Source organism: Hemiscyllium ocellatum, chromosome 7, assembly GCF_020745735.1.
Source record: "Hemiscyllium ocellatum isolate sHemOce1 chromosome 7, sHemOce1.pat.X.cur, whole genome shotgun sequence".
NCBI classification, from domain to species: domain Eukaryota; kingdom Metazoa; phylum Chordata; class Chondrichthyes; order Orectolobiformes; family Hemiscylliidae; genus Hemiscyllium; species Hemiscyllium ocellatum.
In genome coordinates, this window is record NC_083407.1 from 5052099 (window position 1) to 5076291 (window position 24193).

Below are 24193 nucleotides of genomic sequence, written 5' to 3' on the forward strand. Positions count from 1 at the left end.
GAAACAAACACTTGATAACTCCATCTGCTGATTATAATTGGCTGCCTTTCACAGTGTGCCCCCCCCCGTGTTCTCAACAAGCAGAAGAGCACGTTGCTCGAGTCCTTTGCTTGTCAAATGTGACCTGACAGCGAGTACAAAATCTTCATGGAACCAGGATGAGAAAAGTGGATATGTCATCCATGCTTTATTATGTGTGCTTTGTACCTTACGGAAAACGGGTTCTTGTCACTGTTCTTAAAGCAACGGGGATTAGCATATCATCCACTGCAGACAAGCGGTAGTTTATGAGCGCGAGTGGCATTGACACAAGTCGTTATGTCCCGCTTTATGTCCCGACACCTGCTTTCCCGCAGTAGATGCAAGTGTTTCATCTGGCAGTGCTTGCCAGAACAATCCACTTTCACCAGCATTGTACAATTGCTCAGGTTCATACTTTCCTTCATGAATGATGGATTGCAGTTTCAGTCTTTAGTCTTCCACAGTGCTGACACCCACAGACCTTTGCTCCCCAGGAACGATGAGCTGCCTAATGTTGTGATGATGTTTGAAGCCCAATGATACGCTGTGATCAGTCTCACCGGTGTGGAGTCGTTCATGGAAACTGGCAGCTTTTTCTAGAATCATCGGGCCAGGTATGGGCTTTCCCTTTTCACGCTGCTGTGAAATCCACAAAAATACAGCTTGGTTGAGTTGCTCATCCTTGGCTGGCTTCATGGATTTTCTTTTCAGAGCAGTTGCAGTCACTTAGGCTGATGAATTTCTCAATCGCAGGTCTTGCTTTTTTGATGTCAGACATTGTCGCTATTCCAATGTTGTACTCCTGTGCAATCTTTGATGCCTTTTCACCATGATCCAGATGCTATAAAATCTCAACCTTCCTGTTCAGTTGTCACTTTCTCTTCACAGACATGGTAAGTACGTACAACAAACTCGATCAGTTACACCAGATATCAACTCAGAAAAGAGTCATAGAGGGAATGATGACACCACTGATTTTGTCGTGCATTTTAAAATCCTTCAGCATGTCTGTCATTTTCATGTGTTAAAATTCTTTCAACACTGCGACAATTGACTGACTAAGATTGTTGTATCAGTGTCTTTAACACCTATTTGCTGGAACATTTGCACATCATGTTTTGTGCAAATACTCCCCTGTATTCTTCAGTTAAACTAAAGACACGATCGTTGCACCATTGTTGGTTAAAATGGTGTTAACATTGCTACAATCGGCTGAGATTGTTGCAGCAGTATCATTAACACCTCTTTTATGCAACATTTGCAGATCTTCTTCAGTGCAGGTAACCCTCATTTACCCTGTGCTGCTAACAAAAGATGCAGGTGTGACACCATTATCAGTTACGCCACTTTGTTGTAACAGTTTCATGGGACTGTCAGATTCCGTTCGGATAATCCGATTTCCAGATAATCGGTATTCGGTTAATCAAGTTTCTACTGTATTCCAACATGGTCTCACCAAGGCCTTGTACCATTTGCCTTCTCGTACCTGCATGCTTACCTTCAGCAATTAATGTACAAGTACACCCAGGTTTCATGCACATTTCCCTTTCTCAGTTTATAGCCACGCAGGTAATAATCTGCCTTCCTGTTTTTGATCTGAAAGTGGAGAATCTCACATTTATCCACATTATACGGCATCTGCCATGCATTTGCCCAAACACATAGCTTGTCCAAATCACAGTGAAGCAACTCTACATCCTCCTCAAGTTCACCCTCCCAACCAGCTTTGTGTCACCCGCATGTTTGCAAGTATCACATTCAGTTCCCTCGTCTAAATCAATAATACATTGTCACTGCCTGCCCTTTTTCCATATTCTTTCTTTCCTGCCTGACAACCAGTTTTCTAAACATCTCAATGCACTACCCTCAATTCCAAATGCTTTAATTTTATGCACTTGAAAGCCTTCTGAAAGACCAAATAAACCACGTGCACAAACTCCTTCTCATTAACTCTATTAGGTAAATACTTGAATTCCAGTAAATTTGTCAAGTAGGATTTTCCTTTTGTAAATCTATGCTGACTTTGACCGATCCTGCCACTGTTGTCCAAGTATTCTGTTATTATATCATTTATAATGGACTCTATCTAGCATTCCTATCTAACAGTTCCGAAGAAAGGTCACTGGATCCGAAATGCTAATTCTGATTTTCATCCACAGATGCTGCCAGACTCATTGGGATTTTCCAGCAATTTCTGTTTTTGCTTTCGATCTGACATTTATTCCACCACCAGCAACAGGCTGACTGGTCTATAATTCCCAGGTTTCTCTCAGCTCCCTTTTTAATAAAAGGGTTATATGCTCCTTAAAGTTTGCAATTCTTCTGATTTTCAAGTTATCTGCAACTTTAAATTTGTCCCTACACACACCAAGATATAGATCATTGATATTTATCAGGAAAAGCAATGTTCCCTGGGCAACTGCACTCTAAGCTTTCCTCCAGCCGAAAACATATCACTGGACCATTCTCTCCGTTTGCTGCCACTCAGCTAACTTTGTATCCACATTGAAACTGTCCCTTTTATTCCAGGGCCTATAATTTTTCTTAGAAGTTTGTTGTGTGTGGCACTATTACTTCCTCCAGCATGCTAGTCAAGCATGATTTCCTCTACAGGTATCCATGCTGATTCTCCCTAATTAATCCATCTACTACTATTCCTGCTATTTCCTGATGGATTGTTTCTGTAAGCTTTCCCACCACTGAAGTTAAATTGACTGGCCTGTAATTGTTGAATAAGGTTGTAATGTTTGCAATTCTCCAGTCTTTTGGGACCTCTCTGAGTTAATAGAAGACTGAAAATTCCACTCCCATTTCCTTCAACAGATATGGGTGCATTTCATCTAGTCATGTACCCGTCAGCTTTAAGTATCAACTCTCTATGCAACACTTCTTACCCATCAAATTTGAACACTTTTAATGGTAGCGTTTCCTCAGCAGTCAAAGACAATATTCAATGCTTACGATTATGTCCCTGAAGCTTATCAGTTTAAATTAAGGAAAAGAAAGAAACTAACCAGACATCTGTAGAGGGAGAAAGAAATGCTATGGAATCACTGGTTTAAATCACTAAACCTACAGAAAAATGTTGAGAATGTGAGAGAAAGCATGAAAGAATTCGGGAATCCCATTTCTGCACGTTTAAACTTTATTAAAAGATTGGAGAAGCAGCAGTTCTGGCAGATACCTATGCTATCTCACAAGAAAATAGAAAATTTGTACATGGAAGATGTACTGGACTTAGAGAATAGACACAGGGACACCAAAGTAATAAACAAGAAAGGATGGAACAAGTAAAATGATTGAAGTAAGTTAACATGCTTCCATTTTACATTGAGAAGCTGTGGTGGGAGAAGTAAAACAAATACCTACAGAAGGAATTGGGTTTTATTTTGGGAAAAAAACTTCACAGGTTCAAAAATACTGACCTCCCTAAGGTTGATGGAACAACCAGTAGAGGTAAAAGAAACTGAAATATTGCAGGAGGAATACCTTGGATTATTTCAAGACTGTGTTTTAACTGGAAAAAAGGCCTACAGAATTAGGCTGGAAGAAAAGGGAAGAGATGATTTGGAAATGTAGTTCTTAGGTGCAACTTTTGAAAATGGGTGCAAGTAAAAAGAATGAGGCTATGTTTAGATAATCTTCTTAGTAGAAATGCATCAAACACATTTGGAATTCAAAGTTATACCAAAGAATCTATTCAGAATGAAATTGGAAACAATACATTGAAAGATGAAGCATCGATAAGGAAATGAAGACCACCTCAAATACTGGTCAATGAGGAATGGAAGGGAGAATAAAAGAACAGGATATTATTTAAATGGAGACAAACCATGGAAAACTGCAATATAAAGGAACTTGTGGGGGGGGGGTTGTGTATGGAACACAGAAAACTAGCACACTGGTGCAGCAGGTAGTCAGGAAGGCAAATGGAATTTTGGCCTTTATTTCAAGTATCAGGAAAATCGATGTTTCGGCAAAAGCCCTTCATCAGCAATAGAGCTACGAAGGGCTTTTGCCCGAAATGTCGATTTTCCTGCTCCTCGGATGCTGCCTGAACTGCTGTGCTTTTCCAGCACCACTCTACTCCAGAATCTGGTTTCCAACATCTGCAGTCATTGTTTTTACCTTCGTTGTTTCAAGTAGGTTGGTGTATGAGTAGGGAATGCTTACTGCAGCTGAGACCATACCTGCAGTGTTGTAAGCAGTTTTGCTCTCCTCATTTAAGAAAAGCAATCATTTCATTGGAGGCAGTTCAGAGAAGTTTCATCAGGATGATTCCTGATACAAATGCCTTATCAGCAAAGGGTGAACAGGTTGGGACTTTAGTCACTGGAGTTCAGAAGAACGAGAGGTGATCTCATTTAAACATAGAGAATTTTTAAGAGTCTTGACAGAGATGTTTCCCCTAATGGAAAGGCTTTGAATGAGGGAACTTATTTTCAGAATAAAGGGGCACCAATTTAAGACTTTTTCTTTTTTAGAATTCCTTGCTACAGACAACTGTTGGGGTGGAGTTCTTGTGTGTATTTAATGATGAGATAGTGATGGAAATGCCGCTGAACGTCAAGAGCTGACTGTTAGATTCTATCTTATTGGAGACGGTAATTATCCAGCACTTGTGTGGTGTCAATGTCACCCAAAGGCAGACCTTGGGGGAGATGGAGGACAGTTGCCTCAATCTACAAAGGAAGGTAATTAAAAGGAAACAATGAAGGCATTTCCTCCCCTCACCTCAGCCTGAGCAGCATGATCTGCTAGATTAACACCCATTCCCTGATCTCCAGCCACAAGGGATGAACTCGGATTTCTCCAGTTTCCTCATTTCCCCTCCCCCCACCTTGTCTCAGTCGATTCCCTTGAACTCAGCACCGCCCTCCTAACCTGCAATCCTTTTCCTGACCTCTCCGCCCCCACTCCACTCCGGCCTATCACCCTCACCTTGACCTCCTTCCACCTATCACATCTCCATCGCCCCTCCCCCAAGTCCCTCCTCCCTACCTTTTATCTTAGCCTGCCTGGCACCCTCTCCTCATTCCTGATGAAGGGCTCTGGCCCGAAACGTCGAATTTCCTGTTCCTTGGATGCTGCTTAACCTGCTGTGTTTTAACCAGCAACACATTTTCAGCCCTGATCTGCGAAAGCCTTTCTTCAATAATTAGACACTTAATGACCTTGAATACATCGAGGGTGGTGGGCTATCAGAGGCCCTGTCCTACTGTAACAGTCTGGGCAGAGAGGTGTAAGAATTTTATTTAACCACTCCTGTGAAGGAGCTGTAAAATTCTGCCCGTATGTCTAATTGCAGAAGACTAATTATATTTCATTCATTCATAAAGACAGCCATTAACTGGTGTGTCGTCATTACATTTTTAGAAAAATGTAGAGTATGAGACTATTTTCCAAACTTACCTTCTGCTTATATTTCTCCATATCCTCTTTATTCTTTTTAGCGAGCTGTTCATATTCACAATGAATTTCTTTCAGAACCTGTTCTAGTTCGCATTTATTTGTATCTCCTTGCTCAAGATTCTGTATGTGCTCTACTTTCTTCTGCCAGTAAATGCGCTCCTGTAAGTCAAAACGTCTGTAAAATCAAGGACCATAAAAGACCGCTTGGTTCATTATAGCTCATTCCATTGAGTTATTTTAAGTGAAGCAGTTTGAGACTTTTGAAATACAATAAGACATAACAATCAGCTGCTTTTTGAGTGCTCCTAATGTCTGACTTGTTTTAGCTATTTATCATTTTAATTTAAGTTAATGTCAACTGCTCTAACTGGCCTGACTTACCTTTGACATCATGTTCTGGATTCACCATATTTATTTCATTTTGATATTTCATAGTGTAAATTTAATGACACGCTGTCTGCATCTATTGGAAAATTACAGATGCATTGGCTGTGACTTTTCATTATGTTTTTGTGGCAAACAACTTCACAATTTACTTTTCCATAGACACAATTTCCTTTGTTTCTCTAGACTTAACCATATCTGAAATTTTTTCATTAAGGGAAACATGGAGCAAAGCCAAATTAATTGAAAAGGAGACAAAGAATCTCAGAACTGTTACATTTCAGAAGGAGGCTAATCATAGGAAAATATGAATTCGGAGTAGCAGCGTCCATTCAGAGCCTAGAACCTGTTGCACCGCTCAGTATGATTATAGCTAATTTATGTTTTGAATTTCACATTTCCAACTATTCAGATAACATTCAATTTCTTTGCCTCACAAACATCCATCTCTCTGACCAAATAAATTCAACAACCCTGCTTCACTGCCTTTTGAGGCAGAGTTCCAACGTTGCACAACCTCAGAGAAAACACAAACAGAAATCTCTGGAGAAATTTAGCAGGTCTGTTGGTTCTCAGGAAGGGTTAATGGACTCAAAAGTTAACTCTCCCCACAGCTGCCACCAGACCTGCTGAGTTTCCCCTGCAATTTCTATTTGTGTGTCACATTTTCAGCATCTGCAGTTCTTGTTTCTATTTTACTTCTGAGAGCAAATCCTCTTCCTCACCTCTATCCTAAAAAGGGCGATCCTAAATTTTTAAAGTGAGCCCTTGCCCTGCACTCACTCACTCTTTCCACGTCCATCTTGTTTGGGCTATTCAGGATCTCAACAAACTTTAATTAATCACCGCTCATTCTTATAAATTGCAATGGAAACAAGCCCAGCCTATCCAATTTTTCCTCAGAAGACGAATTTCACAGTTTAGGTATCAATCTATTACACTCCCCCTAAATAGATTCAAATTGCATGTCATGCCTGTGTTACAACTCTGAATGAGCTATTCACTTGTTCCACAGTTCTGTCTTTTCCCTCAGTCCTGCAAGTTTTTCCCCTTCAGATAATAACCCAATTCCTTCGTGAAGTCCTCAAATGTATCAGCTTCCATCACAATCTCTTAACCACTCGTTGCACAAAGAGTATTAACTCATGTTGCCATTGCCTCATTTGCCAATTACTTTGAATCAGTGACTGTTTGTTCTCAATTGTTCTTCCAATGTGAACCGTTCTTCCCAGTCTCCTCTCAGCCTTATTGAAAGAGCAAAATACTGGGAATGCTGGATATATGAAATAAAAGAAATATACTGAAAACATTTCATCCAGCATGAGACATCTCCTGTGCCTCCATAAATTGACCTCTATTATAGGGAGGTGGCAACTCAGTTTAGCAATCAGAGGTCCAGGTTAATGCTCTGGGACACAGGTTCCAGCCACAGCACTGCAACAAATGGAATTCAAAATCAATTAATAAATATTGAATTAAAAGCTAAGCTCGGTAATGCTTATCACAAAAACATTGCAGATTGCTGTTAAAAACCTGTCAGGTCACCTGTCTGACCAACATGTGATTGCAGACCCATAGCAATGTGGTTCAATTTTTAATGCCTCCGTGAAGAGAAAGAGATTAGTGATGACAAATGTAGGTCCCCTACAGTCAGAAATGGAGGAATGTACAATACGGGACAAAGAAATGGCTGAGCAACTGAATACATATTTTGGTTCTGTCTTCACAAAACAGGACACACATGTTGGAGAATGCAAGATTTGGTGAGAGGGAGAAATGAGGGAGATCAATATTAGTAGAGAAAATGGTGCTGGGAAAATTGAGGGGATTGAAGGCAGATAACTCTCCAGGGCCTGATAATCTACATCCCAGAGTACTTAAGAAAGTGACTCTTGAAATACTGGATGTATTGGTGGTCATCTTCCAGGGTTCTATAGACTCTAGAAGAGTCCTTCAGATTGAAGGGTAGCTAATGTTCCTTCAATATTCAGAAAGGGAGGCAGACAGAAACCTGGGAATTACTGACCATTAAGTCTAACATCTGAGGTGGGGAAAATTCTCAAATCCATAATCAAGAACTCTATAGTGTAGCATTTAGAAAGCAGTGGCAGAATTAGTATAGGGTCAGCATGATTTATGAAGTGGAAATCATGCTTGACAAATCTATTGGATTTCTATGAAGATGTAACAATTAGAGTTGACAAGTGGGAGCCAGTCAATGTCGTATATTTGGACTTTCAGAAAACATTTGATAAAGTCCCACCTAAGAGATTATTGTGCAAGATTAAAGTACATGGGATTAGGGGAAGTGTATTGAAATTGATAGAAAACTGGTTGGCAGAGAGGAAACAGAGAAGGAATTAATGGGTCCTAATCAAATTGGAAGGTAGTAACTATTGAGGCGCCACAGAGATCAGTGCTAGGACCCCAGCTATTCACAATATATTAACAATTTGGATGACGGAACAGTGTGTAACATCTCAAAGTTTGTAGATGATACCAAGTTGGATGGGAGGGTGAACTGTGACAAGAATTCATAAAGTCAGGAAGTATGGGATACAGGGAGATTTGGCTATCTGGATTCAGAATTGGCTGACTGATAGAAAGCAGAGAGTGGTTGTAGATGGAAAGTATTCTGCCTGGAGGACAGGGTTGAGTGGGGTTCCGCAGGGCTCTGTTCTTGGGCCTCTGCTCTTTGTAGGTTTTAATAAATGATTTGGATGAGGAGGTTGAGGGGTGGGTTAGTAAATTTGCAGATGACACAATAATTGGAGGTGCTGTTGGTAGTATAGAGGGCTGTTGCAGGCTGCAGCGTGACATAGACAGGATGCAGAGCTGGGCTGAGAAATGGCAGATGGAGTCCAAAGTGATGCATTTTGGAAGGTCGAACTCAAATGCTGAATATAGGATTAAAGACAGGATTCTTGACAATGTGGAGGGACAGAGGGCAAGTACATAGATTCCCCAAAGTTGCCACCCAAGTGGATAGGGTTGTTAAGAAAGCATATGGTGTTTTGGCTTTCATTAATGGGGAATCAAATTTAAGAGCCGCGAGGTTTTGCTACAGCTCTACAAGTCCCTGGAGAGACCACACTTGGAATATTGTGTCCACTTCTGGTCAACCTACTATAGGAAAGATACAGAGGCTTTGGAGAGGGTGCAAAGAAGGTTTACCAGGATGCTGCCTGGACTGGAGGGCTTGCCTTATGAAGAAAGGTTGAATAAGCTCGGACTTTTCTCTCTGGACAAAAGGAGGAAGAGAAGAGACCTGACCGAGGTATACAAGATAATGAGTGGGATAGATAGAGTCAATAGGCAGAGACTTTTCTCCAGGGCAGGATCAACTGGTACGAGGAGTCATAGTTTGAAGATATTAGGAGGAAGGTATAAAGGAGAGTCAGAGGAAGGTTCTTTATGCAGAGAGTTGTGAATGTATGGAGTATGTTGCCAGCTGTAGTGGTGGAAGCAGAGTCAGTAGGGACATTTAAGCAACTTCTGAACGTGCACATGGATAGCAGTGAGTTGAGGGGTGTGTAGGTTATATCTTACATTAGGATTAAACCTCGGCACAACATTGTGGGCCAAAGAGCCTGTTCTGTGCTGTACCTTTCTATGTTCTATGTTCTAAGAATGCAGACATGCTTCAGCATGATCTGGACAGGTTGGGTGAGTGGGCAAATCAATGACAGATGCTGCATAATTTGGATAATGCAAGATTATTCACTTTAGAAGAAAAAGCAAGACAGCAGATTACGACCTGATTGGCTGCAGGTGGAGAGGAGAGTGTGCAGTGGGACCTGGGTGTTTTTGTGCACCTGTGACTGAAGGAAAGCATGCAGGTGCAGCAGGTGGTAAAGGCAGCAAATGGTTTGTTGGCTTTCATTGCGAGAGGTTTCGAGTACAGGTGCAGGGATGTGTTGTTGCAGTTATACAGGGCTTTGAGGAGGCCATACCTAGAATACTGTGTGCAGTTTTAGTCTCTGTTTCTGAGGAAGGATTCTCTTGCTCTTGAGGGATTGGAAGAAAGGTTTACCAAGCTGATTCTAGGGATGGCGGGACTGACATATGAAGAGAGGTTGACTAGATTTGTATTGTTTTCACTGGAGTTCAGACGGGTGAGGAGGGAATGTCTTGGAGACCTTTAAAATTCTAACAGGAATGGACAGAGTAGATGCAGGGAGGATGTTCCCGATAGTGGATGTGTCCAGAACCAGGGATCACAGTCTGAGGATTCGGGAAGGTCCATTTAGGATGAAGATGAGGAGACATTTCTTCAACCAAAAAGTGGTGCGCCTGTAGAAATCATTCCCACAGGAAGTAGTTGATGCCAAAACACAATATACTCAAGAGAGCGGCTAGATATAGCACTTGGGGTGAATGGGACCAAAGGTTATGGGGAGAATGCAGAATTAGGCTGTTGAGTTGGAGATCAGCCATGATTGTGATGAATGGCGGAGAAGGTTCAAAGGACTGAATGGGCTCCTCCTGCTCCAATGTTTTAAATAGACCTTTTTCAAAATTCATTTGTGGGATATGGGTGTCTCTAGCATTTAGTACCTGTCCCTAGTTGCCCTTAAGGAGGTGGTAGCGAGCTGTCTTTTTGAATTGCTGCTGTCCAAGTGCTGCAGGTTGACCCACAATGCTGTTTGGGAGGGAATTCTAGGATTTTGACCCAGTGACACTGAAGGAACAGCACTATACTTCCAAACTTGGATGGTGAGTGGCTTGGGGGACAGCCTGCAGGTGGTGGTGTGCTAACGTATCTGCTGGTGTTGTCCTAGTAAATGGCAGTTGTCATGGGTTTAGAAAGTGCTGTGAATCAGTCCTAGCAAACCAAACTGCTACTGAAGTGTACTGCAGTGAATCTCCACCTTCTTAAGGTAAATTAATAACGGAGAATAAATGATGGCCTAGCCAGCGACACTGAGATCCCGTGGACGAGTGAAATAAAACTGCTTCTCTCCACAGATGCTGCCTGATCTATTGAGTATATCCTCTCAATAATTTCTTCTCCAAGGCAGACATTTCCAACAATTTCAATCAAACCATGTAACAGTTCACAATTCTTTCATAATTATAAGTCATACTATGGCTTTGCAGAGTCTTGATTACGTTCACAACATCTGGAACTGGGGAACAATTAGCAAAAGGATTCCTCCACTGGTTAGAAGAAAAGATAGAGAGCAATGGTTAGATAGAATTGGGCGGCATGGTGGCACGGTGGCTATTACTGCTGCCTCACAGTGCCAGAGACCCGGGTTCAATTCCTGCCTCAGGCGACTGACTGTGTGGAGTTTGCACATTCTCCCCGTGCCTGTGTGGGTTTCCTCCGGGTGCTCCGGTTTCCTCCCATAGTCCAAACATGTGCAGGTTAGGTGAATTGGCCATGCTAAATTGCCCGTAGTGTTAGGTGAAGGGGTAAATGTAGCAGAATGGGTCTGGTTGGGTTGCGCTTCGGCGGGTCAGTGTGGGCTTGTTGGGCCAAAGGGCCTGTTTCCACACTGTAAGTAATCTAATCAGAATTAAAAAGTGATTACGGCACAAAATTTGCAATTTGCCTAACTGAATCAACCATCTGCAAATTTGATTCACTAATGCAACCAACAAACCTTTTGCTATTGCCTGCTGGTTTTTCTCCCCCCACCCCCATATACTTAATCTAATTGTCTTCTAAGAGACTAAATCCACCTCCACAAACAAAATAGCTACCCACTATGTAAAAAGAGAGCCTCCTTTTCTCTACAAGCAACAACTCAAGCTTCACTAGCTTCTAGCAAGAAAGATTCTAATTTTCCCTGGACCATCAGAGGCTGAGGGGGTGACCTTATAGAGATTCATAAAATCATGAGGGGCATGGATAGGATAAATAAACAAGGTCTTTTCCCCAGAGTGGGGCAGTCCAAAACCAGAGGGCATAGGTTTAAGGTGAGAGGGGAATAATTTAACAGGGACCTAAGAAGCAACTTTTTCACACAGAGGGTGGTGTGTGTAAGGAACGAGCTAGCTGAGGAAGTGGTGGAGCCTGGTACAATAATAACATTTAAAATGGGTGTACAAATAGGAATGGTTTACAGGGATATGAGCCAAATGCTGGCAAATTAATTTAGGATATCTGCCTAGAAGGGTCACTCGACTCAAAATGTTAACTCTGATTTCTGCCAGACCTGCTGAGCTTTTCCAGCAATTTCCATTTTTATTTCTGATTTACAGCATCCTCAGTTCTTTTGGATGGTATCCTGGGAGTTACCACTGACTAGAAACTGAACTGGACTAGCCATTTAAGATTTGTGGTTAGAAGAGCAGGTCAGAGGCGAGGAAGCTTGCAGTGAGCAACTCACCTCCTAACTCCCCACAGCTTGCCCATGGTCTACAAGATATGAGTTACAAGTGTGATGGAATACTCCTTAGTTGCCGAGATGAATGAAGCTCCAATGATACTCAAGAAGCTCAGCAATATGACAAAGCAGCCTACTTGATTGGCACCACATCAACAAATATTCAGCCACACCACTACCAACACTGAGCATCATTGTGTGCTATTTACAAGACGCACTGCATAAATTCACCAAGGCTCCTTTGACAGAATCTGCCAATGTTAAAGCTTGAGTTCCTTTGGGTATTTTCCTGCCTCTCCGTGTGCTGGTAGATGTGTGTTCTATGTCCTGTGTAAACCAACAATTACAACCATCTGGTAAGACAAGAGAAGCAGATATACGAGAACACCACCCAACACCATGACCTGTAGGTTCCCCTCTAGGCCACTCGTCGTCCAGACTTGGAAATATAAAACACTTTTCTTTCAGGGCCTGTCAGCCAAAATCTGAGAACTTCCTCCCTAATGCCATCATAGGCCTTCCTTGAGCAAATGGACTTAAGGAGGCAGTTCATGAACATTTCCTCCAGGGTAAACAGGATAGGGAATGAATGTTGGGCAATCTAGCGATACCCACTTAGAGTCAGAGAGATGTACAGCACGGAAACAGACCCTTCAATCCAACTCATCCATGCTGACCAGACATCCTAACCTAATCTAGTCCTATTTGCTAACACTTGGCCCATATCGCTCCAAACCCTTGCAATTCATGGACCTATCCAGATGCCTTTTAAATGTTGCAATCATACCAGCCTCCACCACTTCCTCTGGCAGCTCATTCCATACACACACCACCCTCTAATGCAAACATTGCCCGAGATCTCTTTTAAATTTTTCCTCTCTCACCCTAAACTTATGCCCTCTAATTCTGGACTACCCCACCGCAGGGAGAAGACCTGGTCTACTTATCCTATCCATGCTCATGATTTTATAAACCTCTGTAAGGTCACCCTCAGCCTCCGACGCTCCAAGGAAAACAGCCCCAGCCAATATAGCCTCTGCCTATAGCTCAAATCCTCCAACCCTGGCAACATTCTTGTAAATCTTTTCTGAACCCTTCAAAGTTTCACAACATCCTTCTCAAAAATGTATTTTTAAAAGCAGTCAACAAACAGCAATGTTGAAGAGAGTTTGGGAGGTACACAGAGGTTCCAGAGAGAGAACAATCAGCCTGTAACATAGCTTAGACATGCATGGAAAGGATGATGAGATTTATGAGGCTGATGTGAGGCTATGACATGATGTTTCAAAGTAAAACTAGGGACCAAAAAAAGAATGGATTCACCTACAGCAAGGAAAGCACTGAAACAGCTCTGTTAGGGACATGGCTAGTTGTGAAATACAAGTTAGTCTGCGCTGGTCAGTTACTACACTCCAGTATAGTAAGAACATACAAACCTATTGTCTACTGCAATCCAAGAGGAAGATTTATTCAGTTGCTGTGCATTCTGTAACAGCACAAGACAAATGGGCACAAACCTGCAAACCTGACTGATCACTCACCAGTGATCATGTGACTCACCTCTTAAAAGGGACACTGTCCCAACATAATGTACACCAACTACAGTACTTAACCTGCAAACCTTCCCTTCATCAAACAACCCCTGTATTTACATATAACATATATGTTAGAGCAGCAAAACTATTTCCATGGATATGACACACAGTTGCATTAGATACAATGAACAATATGCACTATTTAATAAGAGGCTCTATTTGGCAGGTATCTGTCTCGTGCCAGGATCTTCTTACTTTTCTGGTGCAGGATTCACCCTAGAGACACTGAGAACCTCTGGTATAGGCTAGTCCTTAGGGAACGTAAAGAAAGTTTCTTCCACAGGAATGGTATCCTCACTACAACGTGCTGCTGTGGGGACAGTGTGTTGCCTTCAGGACGCAAGGTCTGGCTCCATCTGGAGGTTCTGAGGTGATGGTAGTTCCAGATCGGAAGTCACACAACCCCAGGTTACAGTCCAACAGGTTTATTTGAGCTTTTGGAGTGCTGCTCCTTCGTCACGTGGAGTGAAGAGAAGCACACAGGCACATAATTTACAGGCAGAGAGATGAAAAGATCTTACAAATGGTCTGAGTGGAGTGTAGACAGGCTGAATAATAAGTCTCTGCAGGTGATCAAAAATGTCAGATAATGTGAGTAGAGTTTAGGGTGTAGGTTTGCTCGCTGAGCTGTAGATTTGATTTCCAGACGTTCCATTACCTGGCTCGGTAACATCATCAGTGGCCACCTCCAAGTGAAGGGAAGCTGTTGTCTCCTGCTTTCTATTTATAAGTGAGTAAAGTGTCAACAGATGACCTATAGTCCAACTAATTGAGGTGAAGAGATAATTACAAACATTTAAAAGTGAGGTGGTGCTGGAAACAAACCAAATGGCTGGAATAATATGATAGATATAAAAGTCGCATGTTGAGATCTAACCAAAGTAACAAATAATCCAAAACTGTACAAACGTGACTCATCACCAAGTATCAGCTGAGGCACTGGAAAAGACAATGGCAGAAACAGCCGTGTCAACCCTGCAAACTCCTCCTCACGAGCATCTGGGAGCTAGGGCCAAAATTGGGAGAGCTGCCTCACAGACTAGTAAGGCAACAGCCTGACATTGCCTGTACGGTATGATTCTGTGAGTATGACTATGTCCCAGACACCGCCATCACCATCCCGGGATATGTCCTGTCTCGCAAGCAGGACAGACACAGCAGAGGGGGTGGCAGTGGGATACCGTCAGGAACAGTTGCTCTGAGAGTCGTCAATACTGACTCCAGACCCCATGAAGGCTTCAGGTTAAACAGTGCAAGAAAACCTCCTGCTGATTATCATATACTGTCCTCCCTCAGCTGATGAATCAGTACCACTCCACGTTAAACAACACTAGGAGAAAGCACAGAGGATGGTAGAAGTATAAAATGTACTGTGGGTAGCGGATTTCAATGGTCCACCACCAAGAGTGGCTTGGCAGCAGTACTACTGATCGAGCTGGTCAGGTCCTAAAAGACATAGCTATGAGGCTGGATCTGCGAATGAGGGAGGCAGAGAACTTCTTTAAAGTGGGCATCCTTTGAAGAGACTTCACAGTGGTACAAACTTAATTAGAAACAAAAAAAACTGCAGCAGCTGGAATGCAAAGCCAGACAGCATCAGGAGGTGGAGAAGTAGATGTTTTGGGCCTTCTCCACCTTGTGATGCTGCCTGGCTTGCTGTATTCTTGCAGCATCTTGCTCGTCTACTCTAGACTGGGTCTGTGGCAGGTAGTGACGGAACCAACAAGGGGGAAAACAGACCTGACCTCATCCTTACCAATCTGCTGGCTGCAAATGCATCTCTGTCCATGACAGTATCAGTAAGAGCGACTTTGTGGAGACAAAGTCCTGAATTCACATTGAGAATAACCTCAACCTTGTTGTGTGGCACTATCACTGTGCAAAATGGGACAGACTTCAAACAGATCTAGTAAGTCAAGAATGGGCATCCATGAGGCACTGTGGGTCATCAACAGCTGCAGAACTGCACTCTAGCACAATCTGTAACCTCATAGTCTGGCACAAAGCCGCTCAACCATTACCATCAAGCTGGGGATCAACACACAGTGCAGGAGGGCATGCCAGGAGCAGTACCAGGCATTCCTGAAGATGAGGTGTCAACCTGGCGAAGTTGCCAAACAGGACTACTTGCATTGCTAAACAACAAGAGCAGCCAATGATAGATACAACTCAGCAATCCCACAACCAATGGACCAGAACTAAACTCTGCAGTCCAGCCACATCCAGTCATGAATGGTAGGAGACAATTAAACAGCTCATTGAAGAAAGAGGTTCCATAAATATCTCCAACCTCAATGTCGGAAGAGCTCAGCAACATTAGGGCAAACAATAAGGATGAAGCTTTCGCAGCAATATTCAGCCGCAAGTGTGAAGTGGATTATCCATCTTGGCCTCCGCCAGCAGTCCCCAGCATTATGGATACCAATCTTTAGCCAATTTGATTCACTTCATACGATATCAGGAAACCGTTTGAGGCACTGGATACTGCAAAGGCTACAGGTCCTGACAACATTCTGGCAACTGTACAGAAGGCTTACTGTCAGAGTGATAGAGATATACAGCACGGAAACAGACCCTTTAGGCCAACTCGCCCATTCCAACCAGATACCCTAACCTAATCTAGTCAAAGTTGCCAGCACTTGGCCCATATCCCGCTAAACCCTTCCTATTCATATACCCATCCAGATGCCTTTTAAATGTTGTAGTTGTATCAGCCTCCACCACTTCCTCTGGCAGCTCATTCCATACACACACCACCCTCTGAGTGAAAAAGTTGTCCCCTGGGTCCCTTTTATATCTTTCCCCTCTCACCCTAAACCTATGCCCTCTAGTTCTGGACTCCCGCACATGGGGAAAAAAGCTTTGTCTACCCTGTCCATGCCCCTCATGATTTTATAAACCTCTATATTGTTACCCTTCAGCCTCCGACACTCCAAGGAAAACAGTCCCAGCCTATTCAGCCTCGCTCTATAGCTCAAATCCTCCAAGCCTGGTAACAACCTTATAAATCTTTTCTGAACCCTTTCAAGTTTCACAATAACCTTCATATTGCAGGGAGACCAGAATTGCATGCAACAAAGGTGGCCTCACCAATGTCCTGTACATCTGCAACGTGACCTCCCAACTCCTATACTCAAGCTCTGACCAATAAAAGAAAGCATACCAAACGCCTTCTTCACTATCCTATCTACCTGTGACTCTACTTTCAAACACCTATGAATCTGCACTCCAAGGTCTCTTTGTTCAGCAACACTCCCTAGGACCTTACCATGAAGTCTATAAGGCCTGCTCTGATTTGCTTTTCCAAAATGCATCACCTTGCACTTATTTAAATTAAACTCCATCTGCAACCCCTCAGTCTATGGGCCCATGTGATCAAGATGCTGTTGCACTGAGGTAAACTTCTTTGCTGTCCACTACACCACCAATTTTAGTGTCATCTGCAAATTTACTAATTATACCTCCTATGTTCACATCCAAATCATTTAAATAAATGACAAAAAGCAGTGGACCCAGTACCAATCAATGTGGCACAGGATTGGTCACAAGCCTCCAGTCTGAAAAGTAACCCTCCATTCACCACCCTCTGTCTTCTTGAAACGTTCTGAATCAAAATTCTCTCATGGGGAACCTTGTCGAATGTCTTACTGAAGTCCATATAGATCACGCCTACTGGTCTGCCCTCATCAATCTTCTTTGTTACTTCTTCAAAAAACTCAATAAAGGTCATGAGACATGATTTCCCACGCATAAAAACCATGCTGACTATTCCTAATCAGTCCCTGCCTTTCCAAATACATGTAAATCCTGTCCCTCGGGATCCTCCAACAATAAATAGTTCCCTGGCTTGTCCTTACCACCCTTCTTAAATAGTGGCAACATGGTAGCCAACCACCAGTCTTCCAGCACCTCACCTGTGACTATTGATGATACAAATAATTCTGCAAAGGGCCCAGCAATCACTTCCCTAGCTTCCCACAGAGTTCTAGAGTACACCTGATCAGGTCCTGGGGAATTATTCACTTTTAAGCATTTCAAGACATCCAATACCTCCTCTGTAAAACGGACATTTGTCAAGCTGTCATCATCTATTTTCCCACATTCTATACCTTTTATGTCCTTCTCGACAGTAAACACTGATGCAAAGTGTTGTACTTCCCCCATTTTCTGTGGCTCCACACAAATGCCGCCTTGCTGATCTTTGAGAAGCCCTATTCTCTCCCTAGTTGCCCTTTTGACTATAATGTATTTGCAAAAACCCTTTGGATTCTCCTTAACCTTCTTTGCCAAAGCTATTCCTGTCCCCTTTTTGCCCTCCCGATTTCCCTCTTAAGTATACTCTTACTACCTTTATACTCTAAGGATTCATTCGCTCTCTCCTGTCTATACCTGACATATGCTTCCTTTTTTTCTAATCCTAAACCTCAATTTCTCTAGTCATCCAGCTTTCCCTACATCTACCAGCCTTTCCTTTCACCCTAATAGGAACATACTGTCTCTGGACTTTCGTTCTCTCATTTTTGAAAGCTTTCCAATTTCCAGCCGTGCCCAGCGAACATCTGTCCTAAATCAGCTTTTGAAAATGTTTGCTTAATACCATCAAAATTAGCTTTCCTCCAATTCAGAACTTCAACTTTTAGATCCAGTCAATTCTTTTCTATCACTATTTTAAAGCTAATATAATCATGGTCGCTGCCTCCCCCATTGATAGCTCAGTCACCTGCCCAATCTTATTTCCCAAGAGTAGGCCAAGTTTTGCACCTTCTCTTGTGGGCACATCCACATACTGAATCAGAAAATTTTCTTGTACACTCTTAAATTCCTCTCCGTCTAAACCCTTAACACTATGGAAGTCCCAATCTATGTTTGGAAAGTTAAAATCCCCTACCAATAACCACCCTGATATTCTTACAGATAACTGAAAGCTCCTCACAAATTTCTTTCTCAATTTCCCGCTAACTATTCGGGGGGCCTATAATACAATCCCAGTAAGGTGATCATCCCTTCCTTATTTCTCAGTTCCACCCAAATAACTTCCTTGGATATATTCCCAGACATATCCTCCCTAAGTACAGCAGTAATACTAACCCTTATCAAAAACGCCACTCCCCCTCCTCTCTTGCACCCCCCCCCATAGCATTTGTATCCTGGAACATTAAGCTGCCAGTTCTGTCCATCCCTGAGCCATTGGGGTGCAATTGCTATGATATTTCAGTCCAATATTCCTAACCATGCCCTGAGTTCAAGTGCCTTCCGTGTTACACCCCTTGCACTGAAATAAGTGCAGTTTATTTTATCAATCTTATCTTGTTCTCTGCTTTGTTCCTGCCTACCCTGACTGTTTGACTCACTCCTCTTCTCAATAGTACCAGTCTCAGATTGATCTCTTTCCTCACCATTTCCCTGGGTCCCCCCACCTCCCCCCCCACCTTACTAGTTTAAATCGTCCCAAGCAGTTCTACAGATTTCCCTGCATGTATATTAGTCCCCTTCCAATTCAGGTGCAATCCATCTTTCTTGTACAGATCACTTCTACCTCAGAAGAGATTCCAATGATCCAAAAATGTGAACCCTCCTCCCCTGCACCAGCTTCTCAGCCACATATTCATCTGTTCTATCCTCCTGTTCTTGCACTCACTAGCTCGGAGCACTGAGAGTAATCCAGATATTAATATCCTCAAGGACCTCCTTTTTAAATTCCTGCCTAACTTTCTATATTCTCCCTTCAGAATCTCATCCTTTTCCATTTCTATATCGTTGGTTCCAATATGTACAATGACCTCTTGCTGGCCCCTCTCCCCCTTGAGAACATTTTGCAACCTCTCAGAGATATCCTTGATCCTGGCACCAGGGAAACAACACACCATTCTGATTTTTCATTGCTGACCGCAGAAATGTCTGTCTGTGCCTCTGACTGGAGAGTCCCCTACCACAATTGATCACTTGGAATCCAATATACCTCTCATTACATCACAGCCAATCTTGATACCAGAAACTTGGTGTTTGTGCTACATTCCCCTGAGATGTAAGTTTGCTCGCTGAGTTGGAAGGTTTCTTTTCAGACGTTTCATCACCATGCTAGGTAACATCATAAGTGAGCCTCTGCTGAAGTGCTGGTGTTATGTCCTGTTTGCTACTTGTGTAGTTTGATGATGTCATTTCCTTTGGTAATATCATTTCCTGCTCTATTTCTCAGGGGAGGTAGATGGGATCTAACTCGATGTGTTTGTTGATAGAGTTCCGGTTGGAATGCCATGTTTCTAGGAATTCCCATGCATGTCTCTGTTTGGCTTGTCCTGGGATGGATGTCTTGTCCCAGTCACAGTAGTGTCCTTCCGCATGTGCACGTAAGGATACTCATGATAGTGGGTCATGTCTTTTTGTGGCTAGTTGTTGTTCATGTATCCTGGTTGCTAGTTTTCTACTGTTTATCCAACGTTGTGTTCTCTATTCCTGAGATGCTGCCTAACCTGCTGTGCTTTGACCAGCAACACATTTGCAGCTGTGTTTGTTACAGTTCTTGCAAAGTATTTTGTAAATGATGTTTATTTTGCTTGTTGTTTGGTGTTTTGGTCTTTTAAGTTCATTAGCTGCTGCTTTAGTGTGTTGGTCGGTTTGTGGACTACCATGATGCCAAGGGATCTGAGTAGTCTGGCAGTCATTCCCAAAATGTCTTTGATGCAGATGGAAGTGGCTAGGGTTGCTGGGTACATTGTGTCTGCTTGTTTGGGTTTGTTGCTGAGAAATCGGTGGACTGTGTTCATTGGGTACCCGTTCTTTTTGAATACACTGTACAGGTGATTTTCCTCTGCTCTTTGTAGTTCCTCTGTGCTGCAGTGTGTGGTGGCTTCGTTTGTGGGCGTTGGGATGATTTGCTTCTGCAGTTCAGTATTTGGTCTGTATTTATGCCAGTAAGGATATTATTGATAGTCTTGAAAGTTTCCTCTAATTTGTTTCGTTTCGTGATGACAAAGGTGTCAACCATATAGCAGACCCAAAGTTTGGGGTGGATGTTTGGTAAAGTCTCTGTGTTACTGCCTCTGCTAAGAACCATGGGATCTCTGATAACAGAGGTGTTCTGTTGGTTTTGTTATTGAAAGTGAAGTGAGTGATAAGGCATAGGACCACTAGCTTGATGATACTGTCCTTGCTGATGAAGTTGGTGGTGTCTGTTGTATGTGTCTTTGGTTCTACTAATAGTGCAGTCAGAGTTTCTTTGGTCAGCTTGATGCTGACGGATGTGAACAAGGCTGTTACATCAAAAGAAACCATTATTTCATCCTCTTCTATCTTGGTGTCTTTGACAGTCTTCAGGAATTCTTGGATGGAGTGAATGGAATGGCATGACTCTTATACTAAGTGTTTTAGTCTTTGGTGGAGTTCCTTGGCTAATCTGCACACTGATGTTCCAGGTAGTGAGACTATGGGTCTAAGGGGGCTCCTGGTTTGTGAACTTTGGGTAATCTGTAGAAGTGTGGTGTGCTGGATCCTTCTGGTTTCATTTTCTGGAAGTCTGCCTTTTTTAATTCTCCAGATTCTGAAGTTTTAATTGAGTAGGGCTGTGATTCGGTTCTCTAGTTGTGGGGTCTAGTCTATCACCACCTGTTGGCAAGCGTCAGTATCTGCAAGTAGTGTATTTGCTTTCTCAACATAATCTCTTCGGTTTAAAATGACCATCAAATGTCCTGTGTCTGCAGGTAGGATAACAATGTCTTTATTGTCGATACCAACCCAAGGAAATCTAAACACATAAATAGCAAGCTGGACATAACACCAGCGCTTCACCAAAGGCTCACTGATAATGTTGGTTGAGAGTGTGGTGCTGGAAAATCGATGTTCCGGGCATAAGCCCTTCATCAGGAAATGTCAATTCTCCTGCTCCTCAGATGCTGCCTGACCTGCTGTGCTTTTCCAGCATCACACACTCAACTCCGATCTCCAGCATCTGCAGTCCTCACTTTCTCCTCACTGACAATGTTACCTAGCACGGCGACAAAATGTTTGAAAATGAACCTTCCAGCTCAGCAAGCAAACTTACATGCAGAACCTCAACTCCCTACATTTTCCAATATAGCATACTTGTTTGAAATGGGGATAGCCATAGAAGACTCCTGCACTACCTGCCTACCTCCTTACCTTTCCTGGAGTTAACTATGTACCTGACTCTATCTGCGGCTTTTCTGCCTTCCTATAACTGCCATTCATCACACCCCGTAGCTCTTGTGGATTCCTTATTGCCTCTAACTGCCATTCCAATTGATCCATGTGATCTAATAGGATTTGCAACCAAAGACACTTCCTGCAGACATAATCATCAGCATGGAAACTCTCCCTGAACTCCCATATCCAACAGGAAGAACATATCACTCTACAAAGGCCATCTTTGCTCCTTCACAATCTATAGCCCCAGAAAAGAGAGGAGAGTGGGTTTTTGCCTGAAATATCAATTTGCCTGCTTCTCGGATGCTGCCTGATCTGCTGTGCTTTTCCAGCACCACACTCATGACTCTAATCTCCAGCATCTGCAGTCCTCATTTTTGCCTAGACCAAGAAAATAGTGCCATTTTTTGCTCTAAAAATAGTGTTCCAGGCAAATTATTACTTATGGTTTATATTTTCAAAATTTAATCACGATAAATCTCAATAAAACGTATAAACAACAAAGAACCCATTCAACTCACTACTGTAGACTTACAGGAAGATTACACCTAAAAACTATACACTTGTGTGTTCTTGTAGTGAGCTCTCCTACACAGGTTCTTCCAAGGTCAGCTGTGAATTTCGCTGTTTGTTAATTTTTCCTAGACAGACTCTGATGTCTAGAGATACATGAAGTCAAACAACAAAGGCAATAACTGTAGATTCACTGCTGTGTCATTTAGTAGAGTAGGTTTCTTGTGCTCCAGAACTTGTTGCTCCCCTAGCCAAGGTGCTCCAGTGCAGTTACAACACTGGCCTCTACCTGACAATGTGAAAAATAGCCCAGCTATGTCCTGTACATAAAAAGCAGGACAAATCCAACCCAGCCAATTATTTCCCCATCAGTCTACTCTCGATCATCAGTAAAGAGATGGAAAGGGTCATCAATAGTGCATTCAAGTAGCACCTGCTCAGTGACGCCCAGTTTGGTTTCCACCAGGGCCCCTCAGCTCCTGATCTCATTACATTGGTTCAAACATGGACAAACGAACTGGATTACAAAGGTGAAGTGAGAGTGACAGCCCTTAACATCAAGACTGTATTCAACCGAGCGTGGCATCATGGAGCCCTCACAAAACTGGAATCAGTGGGTATGAAGGGGAAAGCTGTGGTGTAGAGTTATTCCTGACACAGAGGAAAATGGTTGTGGTTGTTGGAGGCCAGTCGTCTCAGCTCCAGGGCATCTCTGCAGCAGTTCCTTCGGATAGTAACCTAGGTCCAACCATCTTCAACTGCTTCACCAATGACCTTCCTTCCATCATAAGGTTAGAAGTGGGGATGTTCACCAATAATTGCACCATTCATGACTCCTCAATTACTGAAACAGTCCATATTCAAATGCAACAAAACCTGGATAATAGCCAGCCTTGGGCTGACAAGTGGCAAATAACATTCATGCTACACAAATGCTAGGCTATGACCATCACAAAAGACAATATAACCACCGCCCCTTGACATTTGGTGGTGCTATCAACACTGAATCCACCACTATTAACATCCTGGGAATTATCATTGATCAGAAACTCAACTGGATTCACCACATAAACCCATGAGTATGTTAGAGGCTAGGAATACTCCAGTGAGTAACTCATCTCCTCACAGCCACATACAAAACACAAGTCAGCAGCACACCACAGCTTTCCCCTTCATACCCACTGATTCCAGTTTTGCGAGGGCTCCGTGATGCCACGCTCGGTTGAATGCAATCTTGATGTTAAGGGCTGTCACTCTCACTTCACCTTTGTAATCCACTTGCCTGGATGAGCGCAACCCCAACAACACTCAAGCAGCTTGACACCATCCAGGACAAAACAGCCACTTGCTTCACACTGCGCCAACAAGCATCCTCTCCCTCCACCACCAACGCTCAGTAGAAATTCACCAAAGACCCTAAGACAGCACATTCCAAACCCATGACTACTTCCATCTAAATGGACAAGGGCAGCATATAATTGAGAACACTACCAATCTCAAATTTCCCACTACGCCACTCACCATCCTGACTGAGAAATACATTGCATTCCTTCACTGTTGCTGAGTCAAAATCCTGGAATTCTCTCCCTAAACGCATTGTGGGTCAACCCACAGCAGGTAGACTGCAGCAGTTCAAGGAGGCAGCTCACCGCCACCTTCTGAAGGGTAACTGGGGATGCACAATAAATGCTGGCCCAGTCAGTGACGCCCACATCCCACAAAGCTAATAGAGTCATAGAGATGTACAGATGGAAACAGACCCATCAGTCCAAC

The 24193-nt window shown here is 42.9% G+C and overlaps 1 protein-coding gene across 1 annotated transcript in view; it reads right to left on the minus strand.

The window, feature by feature from the left end:
• The window catches only part of LOC132817309 (desmin-like), a 167015-nt gene that overhangs the window by 70210 nt on the left and 72612 nt on the right, over positions 1-24193 (minus strand). Inside the window, exon 4 of the mRNA XM_060827720.1 lies at positions 5434-5592. Within this exon, the coding sequence (XP_060683703.1) occupies positions 5434-5592 (159 nt within the window). The remainder of the gene's footprint in view (positions 1-5433; positions 5593-24193) is intronic.